The sequence below is a fragment of the Haliotis rufescens genome, unplaced genomic scaffold, assembly GCF_023055435.1.
Source record: "Haliotis rufescens isolate VD_foot unplaced genomic scaffold, xgHalRufe1.0.p SCAF_14, whole genome shotgun sequence".
Classification (NCBI taxonomy): Eukaryota; Metazoa; Mollusca; class Gastropoda; order Lepetellida; family Haliotidae; genus Haliotis; species Haliotis rufescens.
In genome coordinates, this window is record NW_025963824.1 from 26,186,705 (window position 1) to 26,208,181 (window position 21,477).

The following is a 21,477-nucleotide window of genomic DNA, read 5'->3' on the forward strand; positions in this document are numbered from 1 at the left end:
CCACGGTGTGTATATCTTTGTGCATGTATGTATGCGTGTGTGCCTGTATGTGTGTATGTATATTTGCATGCCTCAGTGTGTGTGCAGTCTTGTGATTGTGCGTGCGTATGTATCTGTGTACATGCATCCATACTATCTCAGTAGACAACATACGTGAATTTCGATCTTGACCGAACACTATTTCCACTCCGGATACATTTAGCTATGCAACAATCAATATTTACGCCACCGCGCCCAGAATATGTCCTTTAAATATATATCTCTCAAGCTGTTTCTGTCACGAAGTGACGCTACCCGGTGATGGGGCTCCAGTCCAGTATTGATCAGGGAGACAGGATGAGGCACACGTATTGGCAGCTCATTAAGTTATAGTTATCACCTGGCAACTGTTTTCTTGATGAAGATTGTTTGTGGTATTGATAGTGAGTCGGGTTTAACGCCGCTTTTAACAGTATTACAGTTATATCGCGGCGTGTCAGATTAATGCGGGAGGAAAGCCCGAAGTGATGCAGGTTTCAGACATTTACCACTTCGGTGAAATCCACGAGCACAGGTATGGTGCTGACAGACCTAGAAACATATTTCGTGATGATGATAATGATGATGATGATGATGATGATGTTGGTACTGGAGATGATGATGAAGGTCATAGTGTTGCTATAGTTGATTAGATGCGAGATGAGGTGAAATGGGGTTTAACGTCGCGTTCAAGAATATTGCACTTACATAGCGACGTACATGCGCGTGTTTTTGTGTGGCTGCTTCATCATTGTCTGGACGCTTGCCGAATTTATTGATCTTCATATCCGAAATTAATTTTACAGAAATTTATCGTCATTACGCCTCCACTATCATTTCATCAGTTCCCATATGTAACTCCAGTCACCCATCCCAACCTTCTATTTGAATCGACCATTACATAGATTATATATCAGTATATGGTCTCTGACCATTAATATATTTGGAGTTAACGAGGTATTTACTCGGGCAACAGTACAAAGCAATCACACAATGAGTAATACAAACTGACAGATTATTGGCTTATCGTGACTAAAGCCTCGGATGCGTCGCTGTATAATATGGGGATTACATCGATCTGTCTCCTAATGAACGCACGATACTGTTACTTAAACCACGTGTAGGCGTCATTGTGCTGATCCATCAAAGCTGCGGGTGATCACGCAAATGTATTGTTATGTCTACGTTTCAGATTTCTAGTTTCCTCATGCGATATATCAGAGTTTGAGATTACCGGTGCATGTATCGATATACCGGCTTTCCATGCATTGATGTATCGGCGTTTGAGGTTTATCTGTCTGTCTGTCCATTAATTCCTCCATCCATCCATTTATTATCCATCCATCCATCCCTCATCCATCCATCTATCCAACCACCATCCATCAATCATCCATTCATCCAACCACCCATCCAACCACCATCCAACCAGCATCCATTCATCCATCCATCATCCATCAACCACCATCCATCCATCCATTAATCATCAAACCACCAACCATCAATCCAACCACCATCCATCCATCTCATCAACCACCATCCATCCATCCAACCACCATCCATCCACCCATCTATCCAACCGCCATCCATCCATCAACCACCATCCATCCATCCATTCACCCAACCACCATCCATCCATCCACCATCCATTCATCCAACATCCATCCATCAACCATCATCCGTCCATCCATTAATCATCCAACCACCAATCATCCATCCAACCACCATCCATCCATCTCATCAACCACCATCCATTCATCCAACCACCATCCATTCATCTATCCATCAACCACCATCCGTCCATCCATTAATCATCAAACCACCATCCATCATCTATCCATCATCCATCAACCACCATCCGTCCATCCATTAATCATCAAACCACCAATCATCCATCCATCCATCATCCATCAACCACCATCCATTGATCCAACCACCACCCATCCAACCACCATCCATCCAACCACCATCCATCCATCATCCATCAACCACCATCCATTGATCAACAACCACCCATCCAACCACCATCCATCCAACCACTATCCATCAATCATCCATCAACCACCATCCATTGATCCAACCACCACCCATCCAACCACCATCCATCCATCATCCATCAACCACCATCCATTGATCCAACCACCACCCATCCATCCAACCAACCACCATCCATCCAACCACCATCCATCCATCATCCATCAACCACCATCCATTGATCCAACCACCACCCATCCAACCACCATCCAACCACCATCCATCCATCATCCATTAACCACCATCCATCAACCACCATCCATCAACCACCATCCATTGATCCAACCACCACCCATCCATCCAACCAACCACCATCCATCCAACCAACCACCATCCATACATCCAACCAACCACCATCAATCTATCCAACCAACACCAACCCATTCAACCACCATCCATCAATCCATCTATCCAACCACCATCCATCCATCAACCACCATCCATCGGTACGTCACACGTGTGTCGTACAAAGTTGACCTTGTTTTATTCGTTTTGATTGGATAACCGTGACCTCTGTCACACCGGGACTATTTTTTTTCATTCATTAAAAATCGCGAGACGTCATTCATTTGTAACTACAAGGCAGAACAGAAGCAATCTCATGAGAACGAGAGATATTTACAAACACTTTATCAAACCAAAAAGATAGTCACAAGCACTAAATTCGGTTTGCATTCTATGTAAGTTATGCATAGAGCTGCTACAGACATTATATAATCGAGCTATATCAATTTACGATATACGACTACCGATCAATAGATCGAGGGTTCCCATGAGCGTGATGCTCATCAATCTGATTTAATGGATAAGCGTGGCGTCAGTTTAAACTACCTGGACAGATATCTATCTGGACTTGCTTGTGAAGATCCGGTTTTGCCATCAGTGTCCCCTTCGAAGCGTATTTTGTGGCACTGTTTCGGGGGTTGTTTGTTCACGACTGCACGACCAGATCACTCAAAGTGAACATTTCCGATACAAATCATTCGAAAACTCTGTAGATGTGTGCCTGACTTCTGATTATGTGGCCCAAAGATCCAAAATGTGAACAATAACATTCCCTAGCTCTAGCGTAAAACGCTGTGTGAGTGAGTTGGGTTTAACGCCGCTTTTAACAGTATTCGAGTCATATCGCGGCGTGTCAGCTTAATGTGGGAGATAAGACCGAAGTGATGCAGGTCTCAGACATTTACCACTTCGGTGAAACACATGAGCACGGGTATGGGGCTGACAAACCTAGAAACATAATTGGGGCGAACCGGGATTCGAACCCACAATCATAGGTTTCTGGCGTGCGCAAGGGACGCGACTCTGCACAGCGAATCGCGGCGCCTTAGACGACTGTCCACCCGTGCCCCCTAAAACGCTGGGTGTTTTTTCTTATACCGGTGGAGACCTTGCCCTTCGATCGTTCGAAGCTGTCACTGACATGCAAGCAGACTTGAGTTTGTTGATTTTCACGTCTTCAGGGTGGTACAGTTAACATGAATGTCTTTGGCGAACGCTCTGATTTCCCTTTTCCAAAATGGTACTGACATGATAAAAATTCAGCTGATAGATCAATGATACCGAACGATTTTGATTGCACTGACGGGACCCCGGCAGTACGAGTGACCGACTGTTGGTCCGATATTCAAAGCGCGGCGCTAATGTGACTTTTCAAATTTTCGTATAGGTGTCCTGCGTACTAACAACATGGCGTTACCATAAGTTGAAGACATTCTTCCAAATGGACCTTGAGCGCCGGTGCTGTTTTGTTTGCAAACATAACTGCAGGCGTATGTTGTTAATGCGTGTGCATACAAATGTCAACAATGCCCATATTTAGGCATATATCAATATTCATGCGCAACCAGAATTTGCAACCGGTTACAGTTTGGTCTGTCAACGAACGAAGGGTGTTATTTATTTACACTTAAATATATATTTAACGTGGGTAATAAATAAAATACCACACTCAATCTCGTTAGATACCATTTTTACGAAACCCGTGAACGTCCACCCGTTTCGTAAAAATGGTATCTAACGAGAATGAGTGTAGTGTTCTTTATATATGTACAGACACAACACAACCCGTAAGACAGACACTTCGACACAACGTTGACATAACTGTGTTGAACAATTAGAGGCACGCTGACACAGACATCTGCGCAGGGCAGGTTACGGTAACCTGGCAACCGTGACACGTGCTCGGCTCGTGATGACGAAGGTGTGGCGGTTGTTTTGACAATGAGTGACGTGATTATGCAAGGCGGTGTATCTGGCGCTCCAGGGATCTTCACGTTTTCATAGGTGGCATTTATAGCAACAGTTCCGCATAGAGGCCAATGTCGCAGGTGTTTCCGTGCGCCAGCACTTCCTCCGTAATTTAGCATCTACTTAACAATATAATAATAAAATCGTTGCATAATGGGGAACTTTGGAATAAATGCCAGTATTTTGGGACAAACAAAGTGTCGTTATAAACTGCTGACCCTATGAAAGTATACACCCATGTTTGATTTTGATATACAGTAAACTACGGTTATAACGAACACGCTTATAACGGAATGACGGATATAACGAACTTACTTTTTGGTCCCGACTACTTGCTGTAGTTATGTTGTATATGTGCATATAACGAACTACGGTTATAACGAACTAAAAGTAGAAGTTCCTTTGAGTTCGTTATAACCGTAGTCTACTGTACTTGATAGTGATGTTTTGGACCTTAAGTCTGCAGTGTTTCGGCAAATGTACACAGCCTAGTAAAGTTTTGATAACGTCTTTAATTGTTTTTGGTCCAATCCAGGGTGATCCAATTAGCGATGCTTGACGTCTATATATAGCAATATTCCACTTATATGACTGCGGGCTATAAAAAAATCCAGTACAGACCAGATAATACAGTGATTGATATCACAAGCAACGTTCCACAACCAGCCGTTAAAACCAATTTCACTTCACCTCACATCTTACGACAGGCACGAAGGGCCTACCGGGAACGGTGCGGTTAGAATTGTGCATGCCAGACGCTCATTGATTTATCAACTGCTGCCTGCTTGTGGCTGTCATCGGCTTCAAGACAGCAGTATGTAATCATGCATTAATGTGATAAATCACGGTATTACAGCCGACCGCGAATGAAGTGTCCGCCCTTGATCCCAAGCAACTGAAATATTGTAACGTTTGGGAAGACACGTCGATCAGTCTTCGAACGAAAACTAGCTTCCTTACAACTGCGTTTTGAGCAAGTATTATCCACGGCACTACGGGGATGTTTTGAATATAGTCGCGGATGGACAGGATGAGAAATACCAGGATGCCTGTGAATGGAATCCATAAACAAAGAAACATTGTTTACCATGATTCATGCCCTAATTTTGTTTTGATCATGAATCATTGGTCGTTGTCAGATGTCAACGAGGTGGATATAGTTTGATATAGAACAGTATATCGAACAAGGACGTAACTGCTTCCTGTTAGTTCCAGCGTGTGACACGTTTCCAGACACCTGGTGTTTGCTCCAAGCAATTCCCCACCAATATGACCGCGACCTGTAAATAATCGCGTCTGGACCAGCCAATTCCGTGATTGATGTTATGAACAACAATCCACGCCGCCGGGGTACAAAAACATGCAGCCAACCAATTCACCGAGCCTGACCAACCGATTCACTATAGGTTACTGGGGAACAACTGTAACCCTCGAATCTATGCTTGCTCTGAATCCATGCGGGGAGCCAGCATTTCGATCAGCTGGTAAACCCATCAAATGCATCTCCGCGCTATATTTGAACATAGGACTATGTGCTGTCCTGGAATAAATCTGTAAATACCAAAGGCAGTCTCAGACCTCAGTCAAGGCCTGACTGCACCAGTGTTAATTCACACCCCGGGGATAACATGATGATGACTGAGTACGGTAAATCAATGTTAAAAATGCTGACGAGGCAGAATGAGACGGGTTGGATAAAAAGAGCTGCATACGCTATGCCGTTATGTCGTGGTAAGTTGTTGTTAAAGAGCGCCGTCACCAGGCACCGCTCAATCCCAGAAAGAGACTTCATAAACGTGCTACCGTATTCGACGTAATAAGCGCTCCGCTCTAATAAGCGCCCACGGCAATATTTGCTAATATATTGGCTGGTGAACAATCCCAATTGGCACCCCTTCCGATTGATAAATGTAATCAAGACTTATTTATTCATGTATAATACAAACTCGTGTGTTATATGCACCCTTAATTACGGTTCTGGAAAAATTGTTTGTCGTGTATAGTACGCACAGACGTTTCTTTTGTATCATTTCAGGCTGTCAACATAAACAACGAAATTTACGATCTTTCACCTCTGTTTGTCTTCCGCCAAAATTATATTCTAAAAATAGCCCCGTATTTCTAATTTTAAGAGCACCTTGGGTGCTTATTACGTCGAATACGGTAAGTCTTAACTGGTATCCTAAAGGAACAAAAAGGAAATCCATCATGTCGTGTTTAGGCCACGTGTTATTTATGTCATCTAGCCGATGGGTATCGCTCGATAGCTTCCTTTAAAAGTCAGTTGAGTCTTTATGCCTGGTAGGGGTGGTCGGGTAGCCTAGTGGTTAAAGCGTTCGCTCGTCACGCCGAAGACCCGGGTTCGATTTCCGACATGGGTACAATGTGTGAAGCCCATTTCTGGAGTCCCCCGCCGTGATATTGCTGGAATATTGCTAAAAGCGGCGTAAAACCATACTCACTCACTTATGCCGGGTAGAACAGAATTTCAGTTATCACGTCTTACCAGTTTCATGTGGAAGGAAAATTCAAAGTGGTTGGTTGGTTTGTTGTTTAACGCCGCACTCAGCTATATGACGGCGGTCTGTAAATAATCGAGTCTGGACCAGACAATCCAGTGATTGATATCAACCAAGTCAGCGAGCCTGACCACCCGATCCCGATAGTCGCCTTTTATGGCAAGCATGGGTTAAAATTCAAAGTGATGTGAGACGTTTAATACTTAGTGATAACCACGAGGTCAGTATTTGTGCGGATAGACCAATGCTCATTATCTGCACACCGTTTGCGACTGACCACCCGTCCCTCTTATTGCAGTTAATTCAGATATTGGAATTTAAGGAAGATGTTTATAAACATATCCACGACAGAAAGACCCCAAGGGTTGATTTAGACATCGCTCAAGCCTGTCTGTGCATTCAATGCCTTAGTAAAGCTTTCAAAAAGTTTTCAGGTGAAAAATTGACTCGTCTTTGCATGTATTTGTGACGGGTGCCCCCGGTGGGACAGGATAAGCTCAACTTTTCGCGTACACCCGATATCATCACTATTAGATAGTGATTCATAAACACATGCTCATGATATACTCGGAATAATACAATCGGCTCTGCTTTTAGCGGAGATTTGTTTTGAAATTAGAGGGAGTTTTGTGGCTTTTATTTGTTTGATTCCATCGTACACGATATCAAAGACATCATGGTGTAAGCACAAACGGCATACGATTTGTAAGCCTGTCATTACCTGAAGCACAGTATTCACATATTCAAGGCCATTAACGTCTCATAGTGTCCCATCCAACACGTGGATGGTTAAAGTGAACACTATCCCCGCTATATCGCGGCGCCCGGTATATACACGAGTCTTGGCCAGACAAACCTGTGGTTGACATCATAAGTTACAGTCAACGATGTGTACGCAGTGATGTCCCATTGTTCATACGGAAACCTTCTGCCCAGAAAGAGGGGTTTCCGAATTAACGGCGTCCGGACTGGAGAGGTTTCATTGTTCAGTCTGTGTTAAAAATTCTCTGGCACCTTTTATAAAAGACGGATATATGCATCTTAACCGTATAAATTATACATGTGCATTACCTACGTTTAAGCCGTCGTAATTCTCTGTGCAGAGTTGCGTCCCTTGGGCACGCCAGAATCCTATGATTGTGGGATCGAATCCCGGTTAGCCCCGATTATGTTTCTAGTATACCCGTGCTCGTGGGTTTTACCAAAGTTGTAAACGTCAAGGACCTGCATCACCTGGGGCTTTCCTACCACATTAAGCGCACATGCCATGATATAACTGGAATGTTGTTGTGAAAAGTGGCGGTAAACCAAACTCACTCACTCATTCATTTCAGATGTCCAAAGAAAGATCCGTCTACTTCAGTGGGTCAAGTCACGAGTGACCCACATCCAAATCGACGACTTCATCTACTCCTGGCAAGACGGTATAGCACTGTGCGCCCTCCTCGAGTCCCTCAGCCCTGGCTTGTGTCCCAGATACTATCTCCTCAAATCTGTGCTCAGGGTCAACAACTGCAAATTTGGGCTGCAAATCGCAAACAAATTCCTGGATATACAGCGGGTAAGCACGTATTCTTTGCTTCGTTTGTTTGCTTGTTGTTTAACGCCGCACTCTGAAAATATTCCAGCTAAATGACGGTGGCCTGTCAATAATCGAGTCTGGACCAGACAATCCAGTTATCGATATCGTGAGCAACGATCCACGCCATCGTGGTACAATGACATGCATCAACCAAGTCACCGACCCGGACCTCCAGATCCATTTATATGCCTCTATGCGACCAGCATAAGTTGCTGGTAACAAATTCTAACACGTATACCCGCAAAACCCCACCGGGGGTGTTCTATGCTGAACTTCACTGAGAGAATATAGTTTTACGCCGCAGTTAGCAATATTCAAGCAAAATCACGGTTGTGACTAGAGACAGAATACCAATGTTAATAGATCCCACGCCTTCGACGTGACAAACGCACGCTTTTATTAGGGCAGATCCCACCCCCCCCTGGTGTTCACTGTTTAGTGTAAGAATTGGCACACATGAATATAAGAGTTGCATCCCTCCTCCGTGCGATTCCGAGAGATTTCCAGAATGGTAAAACGTAAAAGACAATTCTTAGTGGGTGTGGCAACATTCCAGCAATATCACGTCGGGGGACACCAGAAATTGTCTTCACACATTGTACACAATTTGGGCATCGAACGCGGTCCTCCTGCGTGACGAGCGAACGCATTACCCACTGGGATATTCCACCGCCCCGCATCTTAAAGAGTGAATTAATGTACAATGTTGCAGATACACGAACGGAGTCAGTTTAAAGGGCAAGTACAATCAACATAGCAACTTTGCAGAATTTGATACTTTAGAGAATTCCTAATCACGAATGCTTACCCAGAATAAGCAGAGGGACGACGCAACAAATCATGGCGAGGGGTGGCACCAACATATGTACAAATTCATTCAGATACTGCAGGTTGAGCAATAATACTGTGATCACGACCCTGGTTGTTTGATGCCCCTCAATAGGTAGAAGTATCGAAACCTATTCTTTGATAGGCAGTACTTAGAAGTTGACGGATGACAAAGTAGACACAATGTATTGATAACAACTTTTTTAATACTGTAAGCAAGTCCTTGCTTGACAACGGTTTAAGGATCTATACCGAAACGTCGCCTTTACAGTATTAAAGAAGTTGTTAAAATTCATAAATTGTATCTACTTTGTCGAAACCTAGACTATGCCTGTGAGAGGGAAAAGAAACTTCTTTCCAACCAGAAACCAGTGAACGATTATCACAATGCTGTTTCACATCTAAACTAGTGTCCAAAAGAAACGATACCAACTTATTTTCAAAATTGTTTTTTACTAAGTGAATTGTCAAGTATGAAAACATGCCAATTCGTATTGCACATCCCAAACACAGCATAGTCGATAAAAAATACCGGGAACACGTGATCACTTCCGGGAAAAAACGTAAATTTCGTGAAAGTGACATTTCCCTCTCTAGCATGTTCTGCACGTGCAGAAAAACTGTATAAAACGGCTGATCAGACACGTTGATATCACAGCAACAAAAAGAACACAAGATATGCCACGTTTGACAGCCATCGAGAGAGAGAGAGCCGTTGGAATGGTCCAACAAGGAGCGTCACACGTCGACGTCGCCAGAAGGTTGGGCTTCGCACGCATCACTATCACCAGGTTGATGCAGCGGTTACGTCAGACAGGTCAGATGTCAGACAGGCCCAGGAGTGGAAGACCACGAGTAACCACGCCCCGTGAAGATCGTTACATCCGGGTATTACACCTGAGGAACCGCACCGTAACAGCGACGTCCACGGCGGCTACAGCACTGGGACACAGGATCAGTCGACAGACCGTCTACAGGAGACTACGGCAGTATGGTATCCGGCCACGTCATCCCTACCGCGGACCGCTCCTGACGCCTCGACACCGGAACAACAGACTGATCTGGGCCAGGCGAGTTCGACGTTGGCAACGGCGGGACTGGGCACGTGTTATGTTCTCTGATGTGAGCAGATTCCTCATCTTCAGAAACGATGGACGGCAGCTTGTATACCGACGATTTGGTGAACGTTTGGCGCCTAACTGTATCCAACAGGTCCGGCCGTTTGGAGGTGGAGGGTTAATGGTTTGGGATGGCATATGTGGTGACGTCAAAACGATGCTTGTCGTAATTCGTGGAAACCTGAATGCACAGCGTTATCTTGATGACATCCTACTGCCTGTTGTGGTGCCCTTTATTCAGCAACAGCCTCGTGGACTCCTTTTCCAACATGACAATGCAAGGCCACACACAGCAAGATTGACACAGAACTTCCTTGCCAACGCCAAAGTACAGGTTTTGCCATGGCCCGCATATTCACCGGACATGAATCCCATCGAGCACTTATGGGACCACCTCGATCGGCAAATCCGACGTCGCCGTGTGCCTCCAGTCAACGTCCAGGACTTGGAACGATGTCTCCTGGAGGAATGGCAACGCATCACTCCCAACGTCATCAGACGTTTGACGTCATCAGTCCGTAGGCGTGTTCTGGCATGTATTGATGCTCACGGTGGACATACCCGCTACTGACTTGACTTTGAGACGTGTGGTGTGACATTTCCCGTTGTTTCTGTGATCAGTGCTCTAACGAAATGTTCATTTTTCGACCCCACCCATCTTTAAAGGCTTGTCATATTGGTTGTACAGATTTTATTGAAATGAAATTTTTGTACAGATGTTGTGAAAGGATTTATCAAAAGCATAACACCAATCCTAAACTTCTGCATTGTTTAGTTTTTCTTTTATGTCGTTGCAAACAGGTGGTATCGTTTCTTTTGGACACTAGTTTAGTTGGGGTGGTAATTGTGTAAATGGAAATGTTAAATTCGAAATTGGACAAATAGGACGCTATTTATGCCGTGCTCGTTCTTTTTATCAATTGTTTATTTTATATTTAAAAGTAAACGACTGCTGTATGTACACATGTTTTTTTCTTCATCAAACACGATGGGGATTATCCCTTAGCTTGCTGCTGGGCGGGTAGAAAGTCTGATTCACAATGTCAAGATCATAGGTCGTTTTTACACAGTCAGCAATGTATGCAATGTTACTTTTGTAGGATTAACAGAAATAGCAAAACTTTTAGATTGATCGCATCCTGGCTTATTGGCGCCAGAACGTCACAACATATCAGTCAGGGAAAACATTAGTCACGCATCGCTGCACCGTTGCGCCGGTAGCTTTGGTCCACGCCCCAAATAGTTTTATTTTGGAATCCGATTACGCCCATGTGATTTCATCACTTTTGACTCAATATATCTGGGACAATTGAAATTCGCAACAAAATCGCAATCATTTTTTTCTCACTTTACTTGCCCTTTAAAGTAATACGGGTGATCTCACACTAGCGATACTTCATGTGGGAGCTAGAAAAAAATTACAGCTATTATTTGACATAGTATATTAATATATCCTAATTAGGCCGACAAAAGTTAATTATAATGTAATATAATGGGGCTGGGACCTGTGATTTTGTTTCGACCACTGCTTCAAGGTGTAAAGGTTCAATTGATTTCTCTAGAGTGAGTGAGTATGGTTTTACGCTGCTTTTAGCTATATTCCAGCAATATCACGGCGGGGGACTCCAGAAATGGGCTTCACACATTGTACCCATGTCGGGAATCGAACCCGGGTCTTCGGCGGGACGAGCGAACGCTTTAACCACTAGGCTACCCGACCGCCCCAGATTTCTCTAGAGAGAGGAACTGAACATGATTGTTTACGAACAAGTCATACCTGAGGCAAAGTTATCTTTTTTTCAAGTATTTCCCGGAGCAAATTATGTTTTTCAAAACATCTCCAGCCACAAATGGTCGGTTCCTAAAGCTGTATCACATTAAATGTGAAAATTGAAACTATCTCAGGTTGTCATCACCCCGGAAGAGATGGCCATAGCAGCGGAAGACACAGAGCTGAAGATCGTCCATCTTGTCCACATGATCCGGTGGAAACATCAGCGTATGCCCAAGTCATCTACTCCCGCACACGCTGTAGCACTTCCAGTGAGGAGGGTCTTGAGCAGGTGCTTTGCACGTGGAACCGGTTTGAAAACAGCGATGGTTGGACGCAGGGCCAAGTTCAACATCATCACAGACGATGAAGGCAAGTCTTTTGTATGATAAGGGATAATATCATCTTCCTATGAAGTTATGAATGAAAGGAAATAAAAAAACCAACATTTATAATAACACTACTACTACTACTACTACTACTACTACTACTACTACTACCACTACTACTACTACTACTGGTGGTGGTCAGGCTCGCTGACTTGGTTGATGCATGTCATCGTATCCCAATTGTGTGGATCGATGCTCATGATGTCAATCACTGGATTGTCTGGTCCAGACTCGATTATTATCATATAGCTGGAATATTGCTGAGTGCGGCGTTAAACAACAAACAAAACAAAACAAAGAAACTACTACTACTACTACTACTACTACTTCTACTACTACTACTACTACTACTACTACTTCTACTACTACTACTACTACTTCTTTTTCAATCTATCAAAACGTAATACCGTAGCATATTTTATGTCTTTTTCACTTCAGTATCCGTGAAAAGTGTATTTGTTTCTATTCAATTTCCTATAACTTTAAAGTTCAAACTTAAAGGGGCACTGATCTAACGCAATTCCCCGGGACTGGTTGTTGCCTTTGTTATTGTTTTTTCCCAGTGAGTACCCGGATGTATAGCAGAAATCTAGACTAGTTCGCGACCTCTGCTGCGCCATTCGTAAGCGCATTAGTCACTTTTATGGGTAGTAATAAGGGCATATGGTCACATTGATCAACAAAATGAAATACAGTTTTCGAGATAATAAGGAAATGTAGGTATCTTTGCGGGTAGCATCGGTAATGGTGACGAAATTTTGATAAGTCACTTGCTTGGTAATTTTGCGATTTTCGTTTACACTATTTTGACTTGCAAAACAAAGTAAATATTTCACCTGAGCACTGCTTTTTTTATAGTGTGTATATTTTTTTACTGTCAAAATGTGTAACATTTTCAAATTTATTAAACGCCTAAATATTCAGTTATTTTACAAAGTGACTGAAAAACATTTCCATCTGTATTATTATGATAACGAATTCCAAACATTTTGATGTTTTATGTCATCACAAATAGACTGGAAATATTACGTTGAAAAGTACATTTCTATGTTGTTTGGCTTCTAATCCAACATAATAATCTGTTGTGATGTTTTTAGGCCCTTTTTATCGTCTTAATCAATTTTAGTCAATCTGAAGAATTTCCCAACCAAGACGTAGAGGAACAAGAACGAATCGGTTCAATGCTACAGCGAATGAAGGAAATCAAAATGCAAATACCATAATTACAACCTACCAAATTTATGTGTATAAATTTTAGGCAGCTTCCTTGTTCGAGGAATGTATCCGTGAATATCCACACAAAGGAACAATATCCCAATCGTCTGCAGCTGTACAAAGAAACTTATTCGATGTCACGTGTCTCTGTAACAATCAAATATTTTAAAAGATATTTATCGTTTCGGGATATTATAACCCGTGTTCGTTTCTCAACTGATCACTTAGATTGTTTCAGGTGTTTCACATAGGTGTCAAGTCTCAAGGGTCGGACGAGAAAGCCCACGTGACGACTATTTCATAACGTCCGCGGTTCCTAAAAAATCCATTGAGTGATAGATAACAATGAGCAATCAATCAACGTATTATTAGTTAACCCTTTGAACAAAGTATGTTGTTTTTACATCGACACTTCACGCCATGATATGAGTGTATTCCCTTTGTTTTAGTAAACCTAGACATGTAAACACTCCCTTTTGACATATCCACTGTGCAAGATAACAGTGATTAATCAATCAACGTATTTTCTGTTAATCCCTTGATGACTAGGAACGATCCGTTGATTTACAAAAAAAAGTAAATGCACTGATCATTCACCTCTTGCTGGGCTTCCACGTGCATATTACATAACACATATTTCACCTCACTTCAAACCTGGATTGAGATTGAATAAATACCCCAGACACAATAAATGCCAAATGGGAACCTTTGTCAGGTAATCTAAGTCGTGCTACCACTAATTGTACCTGTAATAAATTCATTAACTGAGCATCAAGTGAATGACGACAAATACACAAGTGTAGGGTTATACCAGAAAACGTGGATGACAACAAGTGAGTAGTAATCGTATTATCGACGCAATCCGAAATCCGAAAATGCTTTCACTGCATGGATACTTTTTTTTATTATTAAACTATAACCATCTGGGGTATTTCCAAATGACGACATACGATGAGCTCCGCCGTTCTTTTTGTCTGTTTGTTTTGGCTGAAGAAATTAATTAACGTGCGCCTTTTGTCAAAATCTTTATAGATCACGGTTAAAGTAATCAGTGTTCAAAAATGCGTAAAACAAATATTGCCTCCAGCCTCCAAGTTTATTTAGCTGTCCTTGCAGACGGTAGCCCAGTCTCTGGTCACGCTCAGTTGCGTTGCGTATCATCCGGGTACTCACGGGGAAAAAACAATAACAAAGGCAACAACCAGTCCGGGGAATTGCGTTAGATCAGTGCCCCTTTAAAAGGCGCTTAACCTTTCGGGATTTGAACTTTTATATTTGTTGGCGTTTCTTTTTTGTTAATTCGACATTATCAAACATGCGACTTCTCCACACCAGGTACACTTGACCTTCTGGTAGAAATCATTGGTCCACTTGGAGAGATGAACAGTGAAAGGATATCTTCTCTCCATCCAGAAATATCCTCCAAACACCAACATGAAACTACTATAAACACCCTGAAGCCTCCATCCGAACCGCGGTCAAAGGTAATTGAAGATAGTGAGGGAAACAAGTTCATCCGTCAGAAAAGGTTTGACGAAGACAGTAACCAAGTCATACCATTTGACTATCAAAGCATAGGGGAAGGACGATTCCTTGTGACGTATGTTCCAAGAAACACGGGTGTTCATGACATTGTCATCAAATCCCACGACCACCATATTCAGGGAAGCCCCTATCAAGTCTCTGTGTCGGACTGGTCAAGCTCGTGGAACGTTTTAGGGAAGAGCAAGCCTATGACTTTAGGCATGCTGCCATCAATCAGCAAGGGCCCAGCCAAGATGAAACAACTCCAGGAGGAAGTATCCAACAGGTTCCTGGATGCTGGAGTCAGATCCAGACGCCACAGAGGCCACTCCAAACAACTCACAATAGGAAAACGGAGAGTTGTTAAAAGGGTGATAACTCGAAATGGAGAGGAGATTGCTCTTTCGGATTTTTCTCCTTCGCCAACTTTGTCTAGGCAGAGTAGTGCCGAATTCTCTGATCTGTCTGAAGAAGAACAGAACAGGAAAGACTGTATCGGAAAGAGACTGACGTGGCAGTCTGGAGTTAAGCATGCTAACAACGCAGGCAAAGGAAAGTTTCAGGCTGTCAAAGAAGACATATATATCCCCGAGGACGAGACGTACAATGACACATCTGACTCTCTGTCAGTGATATCAATTGATTCAGATAGTATAAAGAAGAAACCCCTATCAAAGGACATTAACAAAGGGAAAGCTGTTCACGAATGTGTTCCAGAAAGCAACGGGCGTAGTTTTTGCAGTAATTCAAAGCAGAATTCTTCACACAAGTCTTCTGTCCATTGCAGCGTTTCGGACAAAATGGGCAGGGCAGTTGAACCTGTGAGATATTCCAGTGATGAAATAAATGAAAACTGTATGGCAGGCGTTCATCTGAAGCTTCTGCAATCAGACAGCCATAAGAAATCTTGTTACTACATGAAGGATACGACTATCATAGATGATTCCTCTAACTGTGAGCCACCTATTGCAGCACATCCCAGACCAAACATGTTGCAGATGTCGCGACAATGGCAGTCTTTCGATGTTGACCAACTTCCCAAAGACTCTCCACGGATAGAATATGTCAACAACACGTGTCCAAAGGCAAAGACAACGAGGGATTCATCCTGTCAGAACGGGGATGCCTCAAAGGACAATGATGATGAACAGGTGGCAGTTAAAGCAACTGCAGCGGACGAATCAATCCTGTCAGAGCATTCTGGACGTACAGAAACGCTCTTGGGTAGGTCTACAAAGACTTCCAGCCAACTTCAATCCAAGGAAGGAAAAGAAGACCAGGGTCACTCACACCCTTCCGGCAGTTCAAGCAGCACCATAACACCAACTGGGTTTAAGAGCATTGTTGACCAACAGTCCCCATATCGATCATGGACCAACTCCCAGGTGGTTATCGTGGTACCTAGAGCGAAGGTTGACAAGACGACCCAAGTAACAAATGAGGAGATCAAGAATGCTACGGGTTGGCATTCTGGTGCATTTAAGATCAAGAAACGTAAAATATATATTAACACTGGCAACATCCAACAGCAATCTCAAGCAGCTGAATCTGATATACCCTTGAATGGCGATGACATAGAGGGCTCTCTCAATGGAAACATTAATGCCCAAGAGAGACAGAGAAATGTCTTTAATGTGGAAGAATGGCTGCACAGTAACGGCAATGATATATTTCGCGCTCCTTCAGACAGACAGTCAACCTTTGATACGATAGATAGTGGCATAGCTGATGAGAATATCTCCCTTTGGAACCATGGAGGCACAAATGGGCACCGGAGGATATCCAGAAGGCAACGTCCTCATGAGATTCAGTTAGATCCAAGTACTAGGAACTACCATCAACGAAGAAGGAGGTTGCAGTTTCAGAGAGGGTCTCAACGAAGGGTACTCCATTCTTCATTATCAGAGATTGGGTCCAAGCTGGTTGAATGTTCGAATGAAGAGTTAAACTTTTCCGACTCGGAACTTGAATACAGCTCGAGACGAAATCGGATGCACAACAGGGCTCAGTTTAGAAGCCAGAACAGTTGTCATGGTGATACTTTGCGTCGATCAATGATAGCTATTGGAAGGGATACAGATGGTGCGAACATGCAACATCTGAAGAGAAACCGTTCAGTAAGTGGACAGGACCAGTTTCATGTAGAAGCTGCATCACGTAAAGGTCAAGCATTCTTCGGTTGGTGCGGTGATCAAAGTAATACGGGTAACATTGGAACTGTTACTGTGTCAGACACTGTTAGGATAAGCAGTAAAGAACCTGAAAGAGTTAGATCATCTGGTAAGAGTGCCGATGATGGACTCGGACTTTCAACCTTACAGAGATCACATTTTGTTGGTGAAACAAACATGTTGAGAAATGTTGAGGATCATTTGAAAAATATGACACAAAAATCAAGGACGTGTGGAACTGGAAGTGACAGACTGGATGGAAACAAACTGGACAATAACAAACAACCCTTTAGGAAGGTGTTTACCTCTGGACCTGTTGGTACACCGACACAAGGAAATGATTCACTCAATGTCCAAAGTGGAAAACAGGATGGCAATCAGTTGAAAGAACAAGCTAACTTTAAGACTGTAAAAGTAGTTCGCCCTCCGACAGAACATATTGAAACTTCTTCATGTCTTAATGACTCGCCTGTTGTTCCTCCGAGTCCCAATACTCCAGATGTGAATATTCAGGAATATTCCCTCTCAGACTCTAGGCGACCAGGTTCTGATGTAGTTGATGAAGCATGGTTCTCAAAGTTCTTTCCCAAATCTGTGTTGCAACTACTAGAAAATAACCCTTTCTCTGAGACCACCGGGGGTGACGAGAGACTCCCCGGAGACCTTAGTGAAGAGGAAGAGTGTCTGGCGTTTGGAGCTGGTTTGTCTTATGGACAGGTCGGGATGAAGAACAACTTCCAGGTACGTCAGGAAATTGATTATTAAAGCAATGTTAGGATGAACGAGGTCCAGGTGTTTTTGTTTGCCTAATATGATTTCAGATTGACCCCATAGGTTTTCTGTGATTGATTTAGTTAAAATGAAGTCGGTACCTTTTGCAATCGGTACCTTTTTCAAGCAACATATTTAGGTGAGGTGAAATGGGATTCAACGTCGTATTCAAGATTATTGCACTCACATAGCAACGTGCATGCACATGTGTGTGTGTGTGTGTGTGTGTGTGTGTGTGTGTGTGTGTGCACACGCAAAGTTGCTTGTATTAGTCCGGGCTAATACTTAGATACCATGCAACAGTTTAACATGGATACCCGACTCATAGTCCGAGCCGACCAGTCCTTGTTTTATCTCCTTAATGCCAAGCGTCAGGGAGGGTAACAAGTACCATCTTTTAAAATCTTTTGACTATGGAAAGGGTTTTGTCGTCTTTATTGATATGACACAGCTGGGGATCGCACCACAGACTCTCCGCTCTCCATGCAGACTCTGTATCAACTAGACCATGGAGGCGGTCCAATACCTATAGATGTTTAATAGCACAGACGTCCCGGGCTCCCAAACTAATTTTCGTATATTATTCATGGTGTACTGGTGCTTATTTAGGCTGTTCCGTTATGGAGAAATGTTAAGTTACTTTTGCTGTTGAGTACATGCTTTCATGGTGATGTTGTTTTCTTATAGGTGTGGGTCCGCTATCCCTGCAACGGCATCGTCAACATCAGCGTCCACGGCCCAGATCCCCGCTACATTACAGAGACATCGACAACATACACGGGTGATAACTTGTATGAGGTCATGTATGAGGTCACACATCCGGGCTATTATGTCATCACAGTTAAGTGGTGTGACCAGAACGTTGCAAATAGTCCCTTCATTACCAAAGTAGCTTGGGATTAAAGGAAGCCATCGATCGATACTCAAAGGCCGGACGTCCTATAGTAACTCGTGACCTATTTACGTCAAATGGAATTCCCTTTCTGCACACAACACCTCTTATGACTACCACATATGTGTAGAAAACCAAGGGACGCTAATACTAGCATGATTGTGTAAGGCTCATTTTGAAAATTGAAATGAGAGCTCAATGTCTATTTCTAACAGCTCGTTTCTATTGTCGCACATTGGTTGGTATGGTTTTCATAGTGTGGTCTAAACGTTGAGAATAACCCTTTATGGCAGGTGTAACAGGTGTGTGTTCCAACCTGTGTTCCAGCCGTCATACAAGTGGAATATTGCTGAGTGCGGCGTTAAACAAATATCAAACAAAAAATATTTTTGTTCCAAATATTCCTTCATATCGAGAATAACCCTGGCTTGAAGGCATGCACACTGGTGGTAAAGAAGGAAACATGTCCCCAGTATCCCACACTTGTATCCGACTATTTCATATTCTCGTTAGGGTAGGGTTAGGGTTAGTGTCATAAAGTAATGAATGAATGCTGTTCAATAAGGATAAGAATAGCCTATTGCCGATGCTGTGTACTTGTCGTGGGGTGTAATTTCGTTTGTCTGCCATTCCGTTACCAGTCCAACAATTATATGCACCCGATTCATAATTTTTAATGTAACCACGTGCTGTCCGTGTGCGTGTGTTGACAAACTGCCATGCCTTTCCTATGATGACGAAATAACTAACTGCCATTAAATTTTCTTGAATGACCACGGAGACTTCTTCGTCTTCTTTTCAGTTAGGGTTAGGGTTGGAGTCTCCAGTACCCCATGCTTCAAGCTGACCATTTCATATGCTGAGGACCGGGATTTTTGTTAGAAGCAGAGTATCTTTACTGCTTTATACAATATTTTTCTCCGATTCCCGTCGTATGACGGGCGTATAAGATGGCTTAATCCTTCTATTGCATCCGGTATCTGAGGACTATATATAAGGTCGTTCAATCATTTCATCACATCCGGTATTTAAGAGAATACAGATATTAGCGACGAAGGGATTTCCTTAATGATAAGTCTCCGATGAAATCGTTCAATACCTCCATTGCATCTGGGGCTTATATAAAGCCGTTCAGTCAATCAATTACATTCGGTATTTGAGGAGCATTTGTGGTCGTTCCGTCATTCTGTAACATTCAATGATTATGGAGAATATGAGGTCGTTAAGTCATTCTATTACCTCCGGTGATTTAGGAGAATATATGTCGTTCAGCCATTCCAATACATTCGGTGATTGTGGAACATGTATGGTCGTTCAGTCATTTCATTACATCCGGTGATTGAGGAGAATATATGGTCGTTTACTCATTTCATTGCATACAGCAATTCTCCAGTTATACTCTTCTTTTACTTTCGATGCATATTTCGTATCTAGAAGAGAGCTGAAGATCAGTTTAATTGTAAGTTTTATGGCACACTCCGTGGCCAGAAGGCTGCATCTAAGTTCACGTGGGGCGTGCTGTATGATTGAGTGTGGACCCTGGGCCCTTAACTTGTTGAAGGGGTGTATTTTCTCCGGAATGCTCATATGATTTGATACTGTGCATCTTTTGACTTGTCGCATCTATAACTGTACGTGTATTCTGATAACCGATGGCTACGCTTTGGATTCTGACTTTTGTAGTCGTATTGCAAAATGAAATATTATTGTTGGTAGTAGTATTGTAATTATAAGAGCCCTTGGAAATAAAATAACCCAAAGAGACATGTATGTAAGATGAAATTCTACGTCACCTCAAATTAACCATTCAGTAGTAGCTTGAGAATGGCCGATTTCACATATTTTTTTTCAAATCCGAAAAAATGTTTTAAAAAGCATATTAATGATGATGTACCGAAACTAATGGGCCCAGGGTAGTTATGATAGGATATATAATACCCTGGGACACTGAGGATGAGGAACAGTTTGTAACAAATGGGTATCCTTGTCAAACGAGGTCTGCTACACACACACACACACACACACACACACACACACACACACACACACACACACACACACACACACACACACACACACACACTGTATAATTGATGGATGGATGGATAGATGAATAGATGGATAGATAGATAGGTTCAATAGTCCAAAGATGACATCTATCGTTTACTCTACAGGTTTCACCATTGTACAAGTACACAGTAAGGCTAGTTTGATGTCACATTCCTCCTGCGAGGAAGACTTCTAACAAATTTATCCAACGCTGAGTGTCATTACTGACATAATTACTTTCGATTGGCCGGCCTGGTATTTTGTCACATCCGTCCTTGTGTTGCCGTGTTGAATGCGACACATATGCTAAATAATGTATTCACCCTACGGCAAAGAAGTTTAGATT

General features: G+C 42.8%; 1 protein-coding gene across 1 annotated transcript in view; it reads left to right on the forward strand.

The window, feature by feature from the left end:
• LOC124131185 overlaps window positions 1-21,135 on the forward strand; it is a 32,266-nt gene extending 11,131 nt beyond the window's left edge. The window contains exons 4-7 of the mRNA XM_048395448.1: window positions 8,156-8,382; window positions 12,255-12,492; window positions 15,060-18,160; window positions 18,878-21,135. Coding sequence (XP_048251405.1) covers window positions 8,156-8,382; window positions 12,255-12,492; window positions 15,060-18,160; window positions 18,878-19,093 — 3,782 coding nt within the window. The 3' untranslated portion in view covers window positions 19,094-21,135. The remainder of the gene's footprint in view (window positions 1-8,155; window positions 8,383-12,254; window positions 12,493-15,059; window positions 18,161-18,877) is intronic.
• Window positions 21,136-21,477: the final 342 nt, after the last annotated feature.